Below are 19,851 nucleotides of genomic sequence, written 5' to 3'. Positions count from 1 at the left end.
CTGTGCATAAGGCATCCCGATCAAGGAAGGCGCAACTGCGAACCAGGCGAACCTGGTGGAAGGCCCTCCTGGAGCGGCCGTCAAATGGTCTTCAAGCGACAGCCGATCATCCAGGAGGACACCCAAGTTGCGCACCCTATCCTTTGGGGCCAGTAACTCGCCTCCAACAGCCAGCGCGGCTGCAGCTGACTGAATCGGGTGCCGGCATCCACAGCCACTCCGTCTTGGAGGATTAAGCTTGAGCCTGTTTCTCCCCATCCAGACCCGTACAGCTTCCAAACACCGGGACAGCACTTCAACAACTTCATTGGGGTGGTCCGGGGTGGAAAAATACAGCTGGGTGTCATCAGCGTACTGCTGGTATCTCACCCGAAACCACTGATGATCTCACCCAACGGCTTCATGTAGATGTTGAACAGCAGGCGAGAGAATCGACCCCTGTGGGACCCCACAAGTGAGGCCCCTCGCGGTCGACCTCTGCCCCCTGTCAACACCGTCTGCGACGGTCGGAGAGATAGGAGGAGAACCACCGATATCGGTGCCTCCACTCCCAATCCCCCAACCGGCGCAGCAGGATACCATGATCGATGGTATCGAATGCCGCTGAGAGGTCTAATAGGACCAGGGCAGAGGAATATCCCTGTCCCTGGCCCTCAGAGATCATCCACCAATGCGACCAAAGCTGTCTCCGTGCTGTATCCGGGTCGGAAGCGGACTGGAGCAGGTCTAGATAGACATCTTCACCCAGGTGTGGGGGCAGCTGTCGCGCCACGGCACTCTCTACAACCTTCGCAACAAAGCGAAGGTTGGAGACTGGGCGATAATTACCCAAAATAGCTGGGTCCAAGGGCTTCTTAAGGAGGGTCTCACCACCGCCTCTTTCAAGGCGGCAGGAAAACCCGTCCAACAAAGCGTTGATAATCCTCTGGAGCCAGCCTCGTGTCACCGCCTGAGTGGCCAGTACCAGCCAGGAAGGGCACGGGTCCAGTAAACATGTCGTGCCGTGAAGCCTCCCCAACAACCTGTCCACGTCCTCGGGAGCCACAGGGTCAAACTCATCCCAAATGTGCTCAACAAGGCGTGCCTCCTCTCTCTCGCTTGGATCATCCCAAATTCGGGCCAGACCGTCCCTCAGCTGAGCGATTTTATCGTATAGATAACCACTAAACTCCTCGGCTCGTCCTGCAAAGGGTCATCCGCACCTCCTGATGTAGGAGAGGCGGGTCACCCAAACAGGGCGGCCGGGCGGTTATCTGCCGGCGCAATGAGGGTGGGCGTGGGCGCCTCGCTTCCCTCATTGCCACTAGGTAGGTCCTAGAATAGGTCCTAACTAGTGTCCGATCAACCGGGCGACTGGACCTCCAGGTGCTCTCTAGGCGTCTTCTCCGGCGTTTCATCTCCCTCAGCCCCTCGGAGAACCAAGGGGCGGACGAGATCTCGCGGGTCAGAGGCCGCAAAGGTGCGACACGGTCCAGGGCCCTGGCCTGCTCCCAGGCCATGACCAGTTCCTCAGTCGTGCCGTGGGCCAGATCCTCAGGGAATGGCCCAAGCTCCGTCTGGAACCTCTCAGGGTCCATCAGGCGCCTGGGACGGAACCACTGTATAGGGTCCGTCTCCCTGCGGTGGTGAATGGCGGGTCGGGAGTCGAGGCGAAGGAAAATGATCCGACCATGACATAGGTTCTGTTACTAAATCATCTAATACCAGATCATTTAACCACTGTCCAGAGATATAAATCAGATCCAGCATGCCTCCCCCCGTGTGCGTAGGGCCATCATTTACTCGAATCAGGTCCAAGGCCGTCATGGAAGCCTGGAACTCCCGAGCTGCCGTCGATGACAAGCCAACTGATGGCAGTTGAAATCCCCATGACTATAAGTCTGGGGTCTCAACCGCCACAGCAGCCAGTACCTCCAACAGCTCGGGCAGGGCTGTGGTCACGCAGCAAGGAGCCAGGTACGCGATCACCAAGCCCAACTGATTCCTATAGCCCCACGCACAGAGGATTCACAGCCGGCAATCTGAGGAACAGTGGTCTCCTCGGCTCTAGATCTTCCTTAATAACAACCGCCACCCCCACCCCTACCTTGGACCTCGGCTGATGAAATGCTCGGAAGCCTGGAGGGCACATCTCAACAAGGGGGACCCCCCCCCTCAGGGCCCAACCAGGTCTCCGTAATGCCCATAAGGTCCGCGGACCCCCCCTGAATGAGATCGCAAATCAGGGGAGCCTTATTAACCACGGACCGGGCATTATATAACATCAGCCGAAGATCCAAGCTCTGAGGATCATGGCCACCCGAGGAACGGGTAGGGACTGAGGGGCCGGAGCACGTGATCGCTCTCAAACATCGAACACGTGCTCCCACAACTCGATACGGCCCCTCCCCCCCGCCATATCTGCCTCTCCCACTTACCGTACAGATCGAACAGCCCTCTTAACCTGGAACGTCCTCCCCCCCTGCCTTCAGACAAGATGGCGTGATGTCGCGAACTAGCACAGGGGCTGGATCCCTCATACTACCCAAAGGCTGGTGGGAAAAGCCAGAACTTGATGATTTTTTTGAAGATCAAAAAAGTAGAGGTCTGCCTGATTTCAGATGAAAGGGTATTCCAAAGGACAGTGCCATTACTCAGCACACTACCTAGGTTCTACTAGATGGCAGCATTTAAGGGAAGGGATCTGAGTGGGCCACTCTATCAAACCTAATGGAATGGGCAGATACCCTCAGGAAGAAACGGTCCCTCAATTAACCTGGTCCTATATCATTCAGAATTTTAAAGGTGATTAGACAACCTATGTCCAATTGGATTATCTTTTCAGAAATAATTCCTTACTCAGATTCTTCAATGTCTTCAACAATAACAGAAGATTCTAGAATACTGCCTTCACTGGAAAAACTGGGATTCATTCAGAGATGTATCTGCCTTGAAAATAGCTCATGCTGAACTGTATAGCAGTCAAACATTAGCATAGGAAATGTTTTATAACATTTTATGTTTATGTCATAAAATGTTTTATAAAATTTACCAAATTTCAATTTCCTAGGAGTTATAAGTCTTGGATTTTGCACATATTCTGTAAGCTAGCCCATGTGAGGTACCTTGGTTCAAAACATTTTACACTGTTTCATCCAGTTAAAGATTACAAGAATCAGATTTTTAGAAGCATATAGATCAGGGGTGTCAACTTGCAGCCCGTGGGCCGGATGCGTCACATGCAGACCACACCCACCCTGGCTCCACAAAGGAAAAACATGTCGCAATACATCACGATATGTCACGTGACGCGATCGAGTTTATCACCTATGCTATAGACAATCAGTATCTTGAATTGTACCTGGGAAAAAACTGGAAGCCAGCACAGCTCCTACAACACTGTTACATGGGCAAACCATGGAGTACTCAAAACTGGACCAGCTATAATTTCTGGATGGTCTTGTAGAGCATGTTGCAACTCATTAGCTAGAACTACAGGGTGAATGCCATGAGCAAGTTCTCCCAATCCAGGAATAAATGCAATTGGCTCACAGGCTGAATCTGTACAATGCTTCCCCTAGTCATGGCTACCGACAACGAACCATGACTGTCTTAGACACAAGCACAGTACAGTAGAGCAACAGGCAAGATTTTCCAATAATCTCTGAATAATGAAGAAATGATAACACTTAAAACATCCATCCTCACTGCATAAACCACGTTCTGCTATAAACCAACATCTGCTATAAACCACGATGGCAAAAAATGATGAGATGTATAAAGATGCAAATCACTCTTGGACGTAAGTGTATAAGCTATGGAATTTCTGTCATAAAGTCACAGTGAAAACCATTTGCTCCTCTCTTCCATAAATGTCTGCGGGCAGAGTGCATAAATTGCAGAGTATGTGCCTTATATATGAAGTCTCAAATTGGATCTGTCAGAACATCTGTAGAGTTTCTCTCAGTGAGCACACAATACTATGCTAGGGCAACTATTTACAATGTTAAGGCTCTGTGATCAGAGATACTGAAATATCTCCATAAGGATATTTTACCTTATATCATGAGGGAGGCAAGACTGGTCCAGATTGTACTGGATCACTGCCAGTTTACAAAGCGTTTTTAAGCTGGGACCTGAAAAAAAGAATAATATATGGTACATGATATCCAATAAAGGAAAAATTAAAACATCTACAACAGATAGCTTTTTTACTGGGCCAGCTCTACCTCAGACATGTTTTTAAAGCAAGAGGTTTGCACAAGGTAAAGTAGTTAAAGAAGAGAAAATATTCACATACTGAAGTCTAAGATGTACAAGTCTGAGTGATCCATCAGATCAAATTCATCTCCCATGCCTTCTTCTGGAGATGGGCTGTAGAAATAAAAAAAGAACTTTGTTAATCACTGAAAAAGTTTTGTTAATGGTGAAGTAAAAAGTAAAAATCTATTTCAAGATAGTGCTTTTATTAAGACATCCAAAGTCTTTAAATAATTGCAAGATTCTGAATTCCCAAGAAGTTGTTACCAGAACTGTTAAAAATCCAAAGAAAACAAAGGTAGAATAGGAAAATGTACTGATCAAGCCACTGCATCAAATGTGGTATTGGAGAATTTCCAAACATAGAAAAGCAATTTTGGAAAGAATTTACCTGAGCTTTATATCCTTATATTATACCTCTTCCCTCAAAACATTTTTTATAACAGTCCTTTGGTGTAATTATAGCATGAAGACACTTAAGAGGTTCTGTATGTTTATAGTAACAGAATACTAAGTGTTTGATAATAAGTTTTATTTATGGAAGTCTGAAATCAACTAAACCTGATTGAAATCAAATTATTTGACAAATTTGGCTTGTAAAATTAATTAGAGAATAGAAAATTTCCCCAAGGAAAGAATGAGAGAAGATGCACTAATTTCTGTTCTCCCAAGGGATCAATAGGCAAGAATAAATACAGGAGTGGATTAAGGATTTAACTTTCAGCGCATTTAGACTAAAAAAATCCTAAATGTGAAACAGCTACTGGGGCCTTCACTACTTTGCTTTTAGTTACCCGCATAACATTGTCTTCCTCACACCTCCTGCTTCTTCTGCAAGTCTGGCATTTGTGCCTCGTGCTTTTTTCCTAAATACAGTGGATACTGAGGCTGCACAGCTGCAGAATTCTGGGGGGAAAGGGAGTTGCTTCAAAATATTACAGACAGATGGTATGTTGTCCTCCTGCACACTCTGAAGTACCTTTTGAAGACTGAATCTGAAGTACTACATGGCCCAAGTAGATATTGCACTTTACTCTCTGCCATGTGCCTACCGTCTGCTATGTCCTATACTTAACAACAGCATTTTGGAAAGCTATCAGCAATATGGTGTTCCCTCACATAAAGATAGATCTTTCCCTGAAAAGCCTTTGTTCACACTATTTATATGTGAACTTTCCATTGATATCTATTCTATTCTAACTTTAGAGAGAGTTTTGAATGCTTCTGTTCGTTGTTAATATTACTAGACTTAATTGTAATAAATTAAGGTGAAAGGTTTGTCTTAATTATCCAATTTAAAAATGATTATTGTATAATACTTTTTCATAAGTTTCTAAATGGACACAAAATGCCCAGAATAAGCAAGGGCAGAGGATCCAGCAACCATAGTTTAAGAGAGAAGAAGCATAAGCAATGTCAGAAAAAGGAAATATATTGCTTGATCTGTTTATAGAATCACTTACACTGTTACTTTGATTTCTCCAGCCTCTCTGCTACCCTAGCAAACAAACAAAGCTTTCGTCACTGCCCCCACAACAGGCAGGACCGGATGTTCTGGCACCATCTGGAGATTTCATTATCACAAAAGGTCGTAGAGACTCCTAGCAGGCTACCCGCTTGGGGATGGGGTGGGGAGGTTGGATTCATATTAGATTACTCCCAGGCAGCAGAAACATCTACTTTCTACTCTGAAGTTGAAATAATTCATTCATGTATAAGAACATTGTTTCTTTAAAAAAATTCAAATAAGATCTAAAGCAAGAGAGTTTAATATGTAAGGCACGCTTTTTTAAATATATGTATTTTTAAGAGTTAAGTAATTAAGAAAACAGGATTGCAGGCAAAGCAAGCAGTCAGATTTTTTTCTTGTTGCATTGCACTAAGCTCAAGGTATAGGAACAGCCAGACTGAATTAAATTATAGTTAATCAACTTTAAGGCTTTTAGGAAAAATACACATTTGATATAAAAGTAACTATATGGAAATGTGGTCCCTATTTTTTCTACTTGCATTTTTATGTGCTTTTGAAACTGCTAGGTTGGCAGAAGCGTTCCGTGAGCCTTTGGGGTAGAGTCATGCCGGCCACATGACCACGGAGATGTCTTCGGACAGCACTGGCTCTTCAGCATTGAAACGGAGATGAGCACCGCCCCCTAGAGTCAGCAACGACTAGCACGTATGTGTGAGGGGAACCTTTACCTTATATGGAAATGTATTTCGTGAAATTCCTTTGAAGCATTAATATTTGGCATTTCTTATGCTATGTGTACCAGATATGAAAGGATATGAACTTTGGAAAGAGATTATACCTTCAGTCTTGAACTAGGCTGTGGTATATCCCCATCCCTTAAGAATCTCTCTCTGGATCCAGTTCAGTTTAGTAAATATCACTCCAACCTTCTCTAAAATGTTGCTGAGCATCTGGTAGGGATTCAGCCACAAAATACCTATGAAGTAGATTATCTAAACAATGTTCAGTCTAGTTTCAGGCCTGGGCATAAGCCCAAGATTGGGTTGCTCTACTTGGTAATCTTTGCTAGGGATAGAATACCCCTCCTGGTTAGCAGCCTTTGATATCATTGGCCATGGTATCTTTCTACATTGCCTGCAGGAAGTTTACAGATCAAAAGCAATGTTTTAGAGTGGTTCTGCTCCTTCCTCAATATGTGGTTCCAGCTGGGTGGTGCTGTTTTATGGGATGCCATAGGGTTTGGTGTCATCGGTACATTGATACTTAGTTATACATTATCGCTCCTGGCCTGATGTAGATAGTAATGAAGATGAACTTGAAAGAGATATGCATATGCAAGCGCCACTGTCAAAGTGATAAGGGGTAAAGAAACTTCCCTAATTCACTGAACTATAAGAGGGCAAAGTACAGCACAATAAGACTTGTGGAATTCTGTTGGTTGGTTGTTTATTTATAGCCTACCTTTATTATTTTTTTACAAATACGGCAGCTAACATATCTGATGCATCTTATTCCTTCTTTCTCCCCCCCACCAAATACAAACCTGTGAGGTGGGTTGGGTTGAGATAGTGTGACTGGTCCAAAGTCACCCTGTTAGCTTTCATGACTAAGGCAGAATTTGAACCTAGGATCTTCAGTTTTCTAGCCTGGTGCCTTAACCACTGGACCAAAATGGCTCTGTCTCAGTAAAAGTAGTTTTAATGTTCCTGTGGAGTTGATTGCTTGGACTGGTCTACCTAGAGGAGCTGACACATGGCTAGATCGTGCTGTGACTCTGGAGAAATGAACACTATAAGTAGACTTTTATAACCTTCAGAGTAACAGCAGCAATTACCTAGCGTATAATGTGATTTGCTCACTAGACAACCCATTACCCCTTGGGTCATCCTTTCAGAGAAGTTCCTTCCTTACCAGTTTCCTCAAGGCTTTCAACAATAACAGAAGTCCTAATGTACTGCCTTCACTGGAAAAGATGTATCTGTCTATGTAGCAGAGTCAAACGTCAGTGTAGGAAATGTTTTATGACATTTTCAATTATGTCAAACTATTGTGATAATGTTTATGACATAAATTGTTTTATAAAATTTGCCAAATTTCAATTCCAAAGGAGTACTGGGTCCTGAATATTGGAGGCATTTTATAAATTAGCCCATTTGAGGTACATAGGTTCAAAATGATTTGCTCAGTAATGCACTCTTTCACTCAGTTAAAGATTACAGGAATCAAGTGTTTTAGTAGTATGTAGATACCTTCTAGAGTTTCTGGTTAAGAAGTCCAACTACAGTAGCAATGACTAGATTTGGCTCCTAAACAATTTTATTTTGTACCTATACAAACTTTTAAACAAGGCATAAAAGTTTTCCTTGCTTTCATGAAAATAAAACACTTTCAAGCTGTGTATAATTTTGAACAAAAGTGAGCAAATTTAAACATTCATCTTACATCTTGAAAGTATAAGAACATGAAAACAATTGATGATAGATGGATGGGTTCAAAAGCATTACTGGAATGTCCCTGCAATAATTGTGCGTTGTTGCCCAGGTCAGGTTAAGATTGAAAATATTGGTCCACACAGGAATTGAATCAATCTGACTCAATAGTACCTAACATCCTCATTATGCCAATGCAAACATATTCTGATTTATTAAAATTATTATTAAAATTTATTGGCAGTCCAACTTCAATGTACTTGTTTAAATGTTTAAATAAAATTTAAAAACAGACCATTAAAATAAAATCAACAATATAAGATGGTGCCTATCTTTCTAAAATTTTGCACAGATGTGAAACTTTGAAAGTATTGTAGGAACTAGTCACTAAATAGTGGCTGTGTGGAAGTGGCATATTTCAAAATAGCTTCTAAATAAAAAATAAGATGAAAGCACAAGATCTCGTCTATCTTCACAAAGACAGAGCTCTCTTAACCCAGTACTACTGATGCCATCAAATAAGTGAATGAAACTTAACACAACAGTACACCTCACACAGAGTAAGAAAGAGGAATCACTTTATCTATTGCTGCCATTTTTTTGGTAACATATGGGTAAAACAATTATTTTGTTTGTTTGGACAAGACTCGCTCTGCTGCATAGCTGTTCAGTTTCTGTTTTCCTCTTTCCATGCTGCTGCTCTCCTTCCACCTCAATGTAACTTTATATTTCATAAGCTAGTATCTTGAAGTAAAGATTTACTTTTTAATATAATTTTAATAAAATTATAGTGATTCAATAAAAGGGGATTGATGGTATTTGTAAAAGGCCACTTGAAGAATATCTCCTCTGAAGAACAGAGAATGGGGGAAACAACCTTCCATAACAATTAATTAGCTCATACTCTTTTACAAGGACACCAAATAGTGTTGGTAGTATATGTATGCTTATAGGCATTGCATTTAGGAACTTGAAACAACCTTGGATCATACTGATCTAAACTATGCTAAGTTTTGAATTCTGTTGGTATACCATTGTTCCAGATGTTGAATAAAATGTCTTTATAGAATAGGAATTTATTGTACCTATTATTTTCAGATAATCACTCTATATATCACTGGATCTAATAGTGTACACAGTATTTAACATCTCACTAGTAATTTTTAACATCAAACAGTGTACTACACATTTTTACTCGTTAGTTCCTGATTTTTAACAACTTTTAAACACAAAATAGCACTTTGATACCCAATAAATTATAGTTTGTTCAGCAAACAGCAACTCCCTTAGACTGCTTAATGAATATTTTCACATAAATCCAGTAACATTAGGAAAAATATTCACATTTTCAGTTCTCTAGAGGCCCATGGAACTAGTCTCAGAAGAAATAGATCCTGCTACCATTCAATCACCAACTCTTAATTAAATCAAGACAGGATTCAAGGCAGAAAAAAAGAAAGACTATTGATGCATGAGCAACCCAGGCCTGTGCTACAGGATGAATGGAAAAGAAAGCAATGAGGTGAATCACAGGAGAAGCTTAAATAATTAGCAAAGTAGGGGGAGTAAGAGAAAAGTAAAGACAGTAAAAAGTAAACACTTTTACACAAAATCTTCTGACAACTATTGAACGACATGACTTGAATTAAATTAGTGTGATTAAACAAGAATTTGAAGAAAAGGAGCCACAGAACTAAATTAATTGTAGAAACAGTCTGCCTGCACTGATCTTAACATAGCTTAGCAAATGATGTTTTGGATCACAAATGATATTCTTTAAGCAATTTAGAAACTGCACAGCAGGACTGAAAGTTAAATTTAAATTCAAGGTAAATAAAGGTTTACTTTAATAGCAGAACTACCCAGTTTTAGGTCTTGGATAAGGGATATGCATCAGTGAAAATTCTCATTATTTCATCAGAAAATGAAAGCACAGAAGCTTTAAATCATTCCTACTCTGAGAAGCAAAAACATAGTACTGTAATAATATCAACACATTTCCATTTTCCTTATAGCTTCAGCTTTGACAAAATTGATACTTCTTGCAAAAGTCTGTTATATACTTGAGCATTTAAAAAAAAACCTTTGCAAAGACTACCAGAATTTTTGAGTTTTTAGGCAGAATAATCTAATCTTATTTTGTAACCACAAATTAGGAAACCATAATGAGTTTCCTATCTTTGTTAGTGGGAAAAAGGTAATTTGTAACATAGAGGTAACCCTCGAGTTATGACCACAACTGAGACCAAAATTTTGGTTGCCAAACATAGCAGTTGCTAAATAAGTCATGCCCAATTTTATGACCTATTTTTGCCATGGTTATTAAGCGGATCATTACAGTTAAGAGAATCATGGGGGTGTTAAGTAAATCTGGCTTCCCCCATTGATTTTGCTTGCCGGAAGACAGGAAGGTCTCAAATGGCAATCACATGATTCCAGGATGCTGCAACCATCGTAAATACATGCTGGTTGCCAAGTGCCCAAATTTTGATCACCTGATTGGGGGGATGCTGGGACACTCATATGTGCGAGGAATGGTTTGGTTGTAAGACGAAGAACTACCTGTATTTTACAGACATGTTTTCAGGGCTAAGAGATATTACGGTTTGAAGATCAAATTGACTTCTGAAGAGCAAGACCAGGCTTCCTGGGTGAGTGGTCCTCAGTGAATAATATTTTAGGGCAGTAGCCTCCAATCTTTCCAGCTAGCGGCATGGGGGGCGGGAACATGTGAGTGGCAGGAGACGCGTGTGTGCACAGCTCCATTTGTGCAAGTGGCATGCGTGTGCTCCCGTGAATGGAGTGTCATGCACAAGCGTCCTTTGGTCGCGCAACTGCAGCTTCATGTGCACGTGCTTGCCCATTTCTCGGTGGCAAAGTTTTGAACAGGCCGCAGCCCGGGGAGGGGGATTGGGGGGACTGTTTTAGGGCACCTATTCTTATCAGCCATAGACTGAGGCAAGCTTCACACTGCTTGTTGTGAGTGACAGTTTGTAAGACTATCAGCAAGAGAAAGCATTAAAGTATTTTACAGACAGTAAATGCAAGAATGCAACATTCATTGGAATTCAGGTTTTGTTTCTTGTTTAGTATTATAACTACAATTCTTTTTCCTTTTTTTCAATTAACTTATAGCTGCTATAACTTATAGCATTTTAAAATGGAAAGATTTTGACCACATTCTGAAATCAATCATACTCAGAATCCATATTTACCAACACCATGTACCTCAAATGTTTTTGCCGTTTAATATTCCATATACTGTAAAACTGATATCCTGAAAATGAAATTCCCATTATCTCTATGGAAACTTATTTTCTGTTTAAGAAGTGAATGCACATTCCATTTCATAGGGATACTGTAAACCTTTATAGTGATACCGAGCTTTTCTTTCACTGGCAAATGGAAAGATGAGAGATAGCAATGATTAACTTTCCTAATTTTTTCCAGCTAGAAATTCAACCGTGGCAAAGCTTCAATAAAGGTTTCTATACAAATATAAACATATTTTTCAAGACTCATGGAAGTTATATTTAATTATGGGGTCTACAAAAGAAAAAGAACTCATATTTGTAATAGCTTTTTACTCTTTGGATAACATGATATACATCTCAATTTTAAGCAGACTTTGAAATTATGAGTTCTATTTTTTTTTCATTAGAATCATGGGTATATTAATCAGAGCAAAGTACAGAAAAGGGAGCTGTGAAGTAATTTATTGCACTAAAGGAGTCTATACTGGACATATTTTTTATCTATACCGGAAATCATTTTAGATCTGACAAAACTGACAAAGTGACTACCAAAGCCACACAGAGATTCAATAAAAGTGTTCAGTTAATTAATATTAATAATCGGTGTTGATCGCTGATTTTAACAATGGAAGCTACAGCATTTCCTTTAAATCTATAGCAAATCTATTGCTATAATTAAAATATTTTGACTAGAAGATATACAATACTGTTAAATCCTACTGTACTTTGGCTCTGTCTATCCCTGTGGTAATCCAATAAAACCATTGCAAAACATTTCCCCCACCTTGAGATGAAAATAATAAATTCCTAAAACCATTTCCCATTTTTATTCCACTATTATTTCTGATAAACAAATTTTAATGTATTTATTCTGCCTTAAAATCTCTACATTTTATTTCATTTACTCTAGCTTAACAAAAGAAATATGTGGGCATATAGGGCTGTAAAACTATATGTGAAATGCAGGTAAAGAGAAAGAAGGATTTCTTTAAGTCTGAATAACACTGAGAGAGGTCCTTCCCCATTGTCATGCTACTGTTCCATTTTATAAGGGCACCAAAGACTAGCTGGATGTAACTTTTCTATCAGTACTTTAATCCTTACACTATGCTGTGGTTTTATCTACTGCTTTACTCTTGCCCCTCACTTCCTGGTGACCTGTCACTTTCAGGACAATACAATACACAGGAACCTCTTCTTTTACAACAACTTCCTGGAAAACATCTTATCAGTCTAGCCAGCTCCAGAGCCTACTTGATAGCTATTCAGAGGAAGTGAGGCCAGCTCTCCAACCCCCTTCTTCTAAGCCACTTATCCAACACTGCACAATAAACAATCCTATCAAATCAACAAATGATATGGAAAATTGCAGCATGCACTGAAAAATAGTAAGAGACATTTCATATATATTTATTTATTCATATATATATAAATATATTTCATATATATTCTATATATTCATATATATTGATCATCAATTGTGTTGTAAATGTTGTACCTTGATGAACGTATCTTTTCTTTTATGTACACTGAGAGCATATGCACCAAGACAAATTCCTTGTGTGTCCAATCACACTTGGCCAATAAAATTCTATTCTATTCTATTCTATTCTATATGCATTAATAGTCAGAGAAACAAAAGTGGTAATCAAAATATACTCCTCAAATTAGTATTCTAATATTCCTTCTCTACAGTGTTCTATCTGTTCACTTTTTCTAGTTATCTTATTTTCCATTTCTTTTTTTTTAAATCAACATTATCACTATTATTAAATAACTATCATTATTTTTTAGGAAGCTGAAATACAGATACAAGAAGTCTATTCTTCTTGTTTATAACAATAATATAAAAACCTTAATTATCTAGTTCATGAAGTGATTGTTTATGAATAATCATATGAAAAAATATATACTTTAAAGAAAAATATATTTACTATAACTGTACTTCATATTTGATTAGCCTTTACTACAATGAAGGTACTTCTCAAGACTATACATGTAAATTAATATAACTGATATAATTAGATATTGCATTTATTACATAGATCTACTTCTCAGAAGCATTTCCTGTGTGAGAAATTTTCAAGGTCTACAAATTTGCAGCAACTCTTCTCTAATTTAATACACTATTAATTAATAATTAATTAATAATTTTGTTGTTGTTTGTTGTTGTTAGTTGCAAAGTCGTGTCCGACCCATCGTGACCCCATGGACAACGTTCCTCCAGGCCTTCCTGTACTCTACCATCCTCTGGAATCCATTTAAACTCATGCCTACTGCTTCAGTGACTCCATCCAGCCACCTCGTTCTCTGTCGTCCCCTTCTTCTTTTGCCCTCAATTTTTCCCAGCATTAGGCTCTTCTCCAGTGAGTCCTTCTTTCTCATTAGGTGGCCAAAGTATTTCAGTTTCATCTTCAGGATCTGGCCTTCTAAAGAGCAGTTAGGGTTGATCTCCTCTAGAACTGACTTGTTTGTTCGCCTTGCAGTCCAAGGGACTCGCAGGAGTCTTCTCCAGCACCAGAGTTCAAAGGCCTCAATTCTTTGGCGCTCAGCCTTTCTTATGGTCCAACCTTCACAGCCATACATTGCAACTGGGAAAAGCATAGCCTTAACTATATGCACTATTGTTGGCAGGGTGATGTCTCTGCTTTTTCGTATGCTGTCTAGATTTGCCATAGCTTTCCTCCCCAGGAGCAAGCGTCTTTTAATTTCTTGGCTGCAGTCCCCATCTGCGGTGATCTTGGAGCCCAGGAAAATAAAATCTGTCACTACCTCCATTTCTTCACCATCTATCTGCCAGGAATTGAGAGGGCCAGATGCCATGATTTTAGTTTTCTTAACATTGAGTTTCAAGCCACCTTTTGCACTCTCCTCCTTCACCCGCATCAAGAGACTCTTTAGTTCCTCTTCGCTTTCTGCCATTAGAGTGGTATCATCGCATATCTGAGGTTGTTGATATTTCTTCCGGCAATCTTAATTCCAGTTTTTGATTCATCTAGCCCCGCCTTTCTCATGATGTGTTCTGCATATAAGTTAAATAGGCAGGGTGATAGTATACAGCCTTGCCGGACTCCTTTCCCAATTTTGAACCAATCAGTGGTTCCGTGTCCAGTTCTCACTGTTGCTTCTTGACCCGCATACAGGTTTCTCAAGAGACAAATAAGATGGTCTGGTACTCCCATCTCTTTAAGAACTTGCCACAATTTGTTGTGATCCACACAATCAAAGGCTTTAGCATAGTCAATGAAGCAGAAGTAGATGTTTTTCTGGAACTCCCTAGCTTTCTCCATGATCCAGAGTATGTTGGCAATTTGTATAATTAATAATACAATTATTAATTTTATAATTAATTTTAATTTTAATTTAATTTAATAATATTATTATTAATTATAATTAATAATACACGTATTAATTACAGTAACCCATATACTTAAATGTGAATTAGTGTGCATGAGCAAGGCATACTAAGAGCTAATCCACTGTGCTTCAGGAATAGATATTTGACTAGATAACCTTCCTGTTCCTTTTGATCTTATGATTTAACAAGGTCTAAATAACATGAACAATCAATTTTAAAAGACTCATTATCAGTGGATCATTTCATCAAATCAGATATTTGCTTTCCAACCCCGGATAGTAGAGTATGGCCACAGAAGAAGGAAACAGCTGAGGGCAATTAAGAATAAATTAAGATAAACAAAATTAGTTGACTAATTTTAAGTTACTGGCAATCAGTTTTTATGAACATCTTGAACCTAGTAATAACAAACATTTGTCCTAATAACACTGATGTTTGTATCTGAGCTCTATGGTTCCAGTTAGATTACTGGATAAGTGTGTAGTAACAACATACTTCTACTTAATCCCCAGCTTTATCACATACTTTTGATATACATTCTCTTGTAGAAGGGTCTTCGTGCAGTACTACAGTAGTGGCCAAAATTGTGAAAACCTTTTGAGAAAAGTGTATTTTTGAGGTTTGATGGCTAATAATACCACTTTTTTTGGAGTAGTATCATAAAATTTTATATCAATGGAAAGATAATTTAATCAAGAATGTAATGCAACAAAGGTTGTTCAATTATCTGTATTCTATGAAAATTTATAGCCAAATAACCAGAAAAAGGAAGCACAACTTGCTTAGGTTGATATCAGGTAGCTTTCTTTCATCTGATCGTAGCCAATGAGCATGAGTGTTTAGAGAGTCAATCAGGTGTCATCTTGTTTTGGCAATGAGCCAATCAGATCACAGTAGGATTCAGTTACTGATGTCATGTATTGAAACTGAGAGGAGGAAATTTGTCAGTGTGTTATGTGATCGCTATCAAGTTGGTTGGGGTTTTTTGTGTTCTTTCATTTAGTGAGCTTGTAAAACATAATAAAATTAAAGTAACGGTGCAAAGCAGGGTGAAATGCTACCGGTTTGCTCCGGTTCGAGCAAACCAGTAGTGATAAAAACTTTAAAATATTTTTAAAGTTTCAGGTAAACAGATTATTTTAGAAAACTTAATCTCTAATGAATACAGCTGTTATAGTCGTCTCTTAGAACATAGGTTTAAATGCACTGGTCAGTAACTTATGCAAGAAAGGTATTGTATTCACAAATTTTCCAATTTTAAGCAGCTGTTAACACACTTGACCACTTCAGCTGACTTATCTTGCTGAAGTCACCACTAATAAATCTCCTAATTCTAGGCTTTTATCAAGTTAGATGCTGCGATTAAATATAAATTTGGTTAGAAAGTCAAAAGTAATTCTGTCTTTCAGGTAGGATTCTTTTTATAGTTGCAGATTACGATTATTGTTATACTTATACAGCCTAAAGTGTTTCTTGACTGTGTCTTTCTAAATTATTTATAATATAGTAGATAATGGTATGTATGTAATTCTAGAATCAGAAAACAATTGTATGTTCAAGCCTCAATATTTTGTTCTTGGAAAATATTGTTTTCCAGTGTCGCTTTATGGAATGCTATTCATGACTGCACTTATTAATTCATGTACCTAATATGGACAATAGTGAAAGGCACTATAAATATTATATTTACATTAGTTAGTTATGTTTACATTACATATAGCATATATAATATATAATATATGTAAAGTACTGTAACTGCTGCTGTCCTTAATAAGCTTAGCGTCTGCTTTTTGTCTTGGCACCCTTATATAAAATCTGAAGTGAGAGTAAAACTTCCCTTTGTGACCCAGTAATGTTTCCTAGATTAGATAATACTGCCAGATGTAAGTGTGGAAATAAATGTTCATCATTTCTTAAGAAAAGAATAAAAATACCTCCTTCTTCTCAGAAATGAGACTAAAATCTGCAGCAGCAAACAAATAATAAATTTTGTCAAGATCCATCTATGTGTATACAGGTAGTCCGCAACTTATAACCACAATTGATCCCAAAATTTATGTTGTTAAGTGAGACAGGTTTTGCCCCATTTTACAACCTTTCTTGCCAAAGTTGTTAAGTGAATCACTGCAGTTGGTAAGTTAGTAACCTGGTTGTTAAGTGAATCTGACTTTCCCCATTGACTTTGCTTGTCAGAAGGTCTCAAAAAGAGATCATGTGACCTTGGGACACAGCAAATTATAAATATGAACCAGTTGCCAAGCATCTGAAATTTGATCATATGATCATGGGGATGCTGTAAAGGTCATAACTGTGAAAAACGGTCGTAAGTTACATTTTTCACTGGTGTTGTAACTTTGAACCGTGACTAAATGAACTGTTCTAAATTAAACCTGTATTTGAAAAGCAATACCTTAAACCACTACCACACATGAATATCATAAAATAAGGCTGGAATGAGACTTACTGGTTCCATTAGAACTGGAATGAAACCTATTCCTTAAAGTGATGGGAAATGTGCAAGTTGTGTGAAAAGCTCCAGGCAGGCAATAGCATTCACCAAAAAGAGAAAAATGTCAACACAGGAAATAAGACAAGAATACAGATATCTACTGTTTATATTACCTATGAGTACCCTGCAGCCCACATAGCTTTTTTAGCAATTTAACACCACCTTCCCTTTTCCACATATCTTTATCTTCATTGCTCATTTGTATTTTGAAAACTGTCCTCTCTTTTTCCAGGGGTTAATGTTTTCTTCCTGCCAGATTAGAATGAAGTACTAAAAGGGACTCTAAAGAAAGGAGTAAAAAAAAATATATGGAGTGAGTGAAAAAAACTTATGCTGAATTTTGCATTTTACTTTTATGAAGTAGAGTTTTTCCCAATTTGTGTAGGTGTTCTTAAGTATACCGTGTTCATCTCCTAGGGGATGGGCAACGTTACACTGGATTGCAAGATACTCTTTAGGTTTGAGATCCTAGATTCGTGATGGCGAACCTATGGCACGTGTGCCAGAGGTGGCACACAGAGCCCTCTCTGTGGGCACGTGCGCCATTGGCAGCTGCTCTTCTGGTTTCTGGTGCGTGCATGCTCCAGTGCACACGAAGACCAGATGGCCAGCGTGAAGGAAACCAAAAGATGAGGTGGCCGGCGCGTGCATGCACACTGGCCAGCTGGTCTTCGAGTTTCCGGGACTCTGGTGCACACACACGCACACCTTCCGGTTTGGGCACTCAGTGCCAAAAAGGTTCGCCATCACTGTCCTAGACTGTATAGAATAGCATGAATGTGTACAGCACAGAAGTGGATTCAAGCTATACTTACGGCATACTAGCCAAAATTTTCAAAAGTGTACTGCTATTATCTATTAATAGGAAATGCTCCATGAGATATAGATTTGATTAACATTTATGAAAATTAAGTCCAAGTGCAAGGAGGTTGAAAAATAGCTAGTTTTGGCTAGTTTGCCAGCTGCATCCCTCCTTGAAATAGGAATTTCCGGCAACAGACATTTACGATTATAAGCTGCTCAGAGTTATCCTGAGATAAAATTAATTTTATAAATAAATAAATCATTACTAGAGAAAACTACCACAATGCTCTTGACATGGAATTGCTGCTTGGCATACTACTTATAAGATGCAAATGGTGCAGAATGTAGTTCCCATATGCTGACAGTAAGAACCATTACAACTATGAGACAGATATACTGCAGGTGCTGCATTGGCTAATAGTTTTCTGGGGTGAATTCCAAATGCTCTTTTTGGCATTTAGATCCCTTCTCCTTACTTATATATTTGCCAAATTTTCATACTGCCATTTACAATTGCGTGACTCTGGGTGGTTTACAAGTATACCAAAATGGCTTGGAAATGAGATAGGAATGACCCATCCTGCATATTTTTTCTGGTAGGGGATGCTGAGTATTTTCCAGATACAAAGGGTAAGAAATGAGTGGGGGATAGGGAGAGAAGGTGCTTTTCTTTGGTGAACTTGACCTTGTGGAATAGCCTTCCCCTTGAACAACTGGTTGGCGCGAATCTCTTTCCAAAGTTGCCAAAGCAAAACTTTTCCACAGAGTATTCAACTATTAGTGTTGCTTGATAGCTGCAGCAATGTACAGTATTTGTATTTGCTTATTCTTTAAGAGTAAGCATACATTTTATGTTATTATTTATAGTTTTAATTATATTCTATTATTTAAATGGCTTAGCGTAAACTGTGATAAGTTGCAAGTATTAACAATGTACAAGCATGATTAATTAATTTTTTTTTTTTAAAAATGGGGATGAGAAAGAAAAACCACTGCACCAATCTAAAGAATAGCTCATAGTACTGGATGTAATTGAAAATGTTATATCTCATTTTGCAGCTAAATATTATGAAATATCTTCATCTCTAAATTTGCAAAAGAAAATTTCAGAAGCTAACAATTCAGAAATTGGCAGTATATTTTTTGATAGGGAGCTGCTCAGAGTTGGTCAGAAGATGGGCAGCTATATACATATTTTAAATAAAATAAAATAAAAAGTTACCAAAAAAATTAGAAAAGCAAAATGAATTTCATTTGAAAGGATCATTGTTTTTTTGAAATACAAAGAAAAAAATGGGGTAAAATAATTCTGGCCCACATCCTGGGTTATTCCATACAGCATCATTTTCATTCCATTTCCAGCTCTTAATCCATATGCACACCAACCTGAAATTGACATTCTGTTAACTCAAAACTCTAAAATAGTATTAGAAAAACATAAGCCAATCAATTCTATCTCTAATTGAACAACAGAAGATATGTTATAAAAATGACCATGTCTTGCCTCTTGAAGTACATCTCTTAGACTGATAACCATGCACTGGATTCCATGACATATAAAAAAACAAATAAATTACTAGCATCCATTTTCAGCATGTAGTGTATGAATATGGATGTTTTCAAAAATATGAAAAGCAATTACAGGAGGGAACCAATATACTAATGGTGCCATTTTTAGAACCAGGTGATTTCACAATAATTGCAGCCATACACTCATGTATACACACATGCAAACAGAAACACATATGCACTTAGATGGTTTCTTGGTATGGAAGAACAGAATGATG

General features: G+C 38.7%; 1 protein-coding gene across 9 annotated transcripts in view; it reads right to left on the bottom strand.

The window, feature by feature from the left end:
• The window catches only part of KLHDC3 (kelch domain containing 3), a 58,525-nt gene that overhangs the window by 2,203 nt on the left and 36,471 nt on the right, over window positions 1–19,851 (bottom strand). For all 9 annotated transcript variants that reach the window (XM_058165126.1, XM_058165125.1, XM_058165132.1 and 6 more), the window contains 2 exons: window positions 4,280–4,353; window positions 4,037–4,115 (listed from right to left, as the gene is read on the bottom strand). In XM_058165126.1, the coding sequence (XP_058021109.1) occupies window positions 4,037–4,115; window positions 4,280–4,353 (153 nt within the window). The remainder of the gene's footprint in view (window positions 1–4,036; window positions 4,116–4,279; window positions 4,354–19,851) is intronic.

The sequence above is a fragment of the Ahaetulla prasina genome, chromosome 1 (assembly GCF_028640845.1).
Source record: "Ahaetulla prasina isolate Xishuangbanna chromosome 1, ASM2864084v1, whole genome shotgun sequence".
Taxonomy (NCBI): domain Eukaryota; kingdom Metazoa; phylum Chordata; class Lepidosauria; order Squamata; family Colubridae; genus Ahaetulla; species Ahaetulla prasina.
Note: the sequence above shows the minus strand (reverse complement) of the source record. Positions and strands in the feature narration are given on the sequence as shown.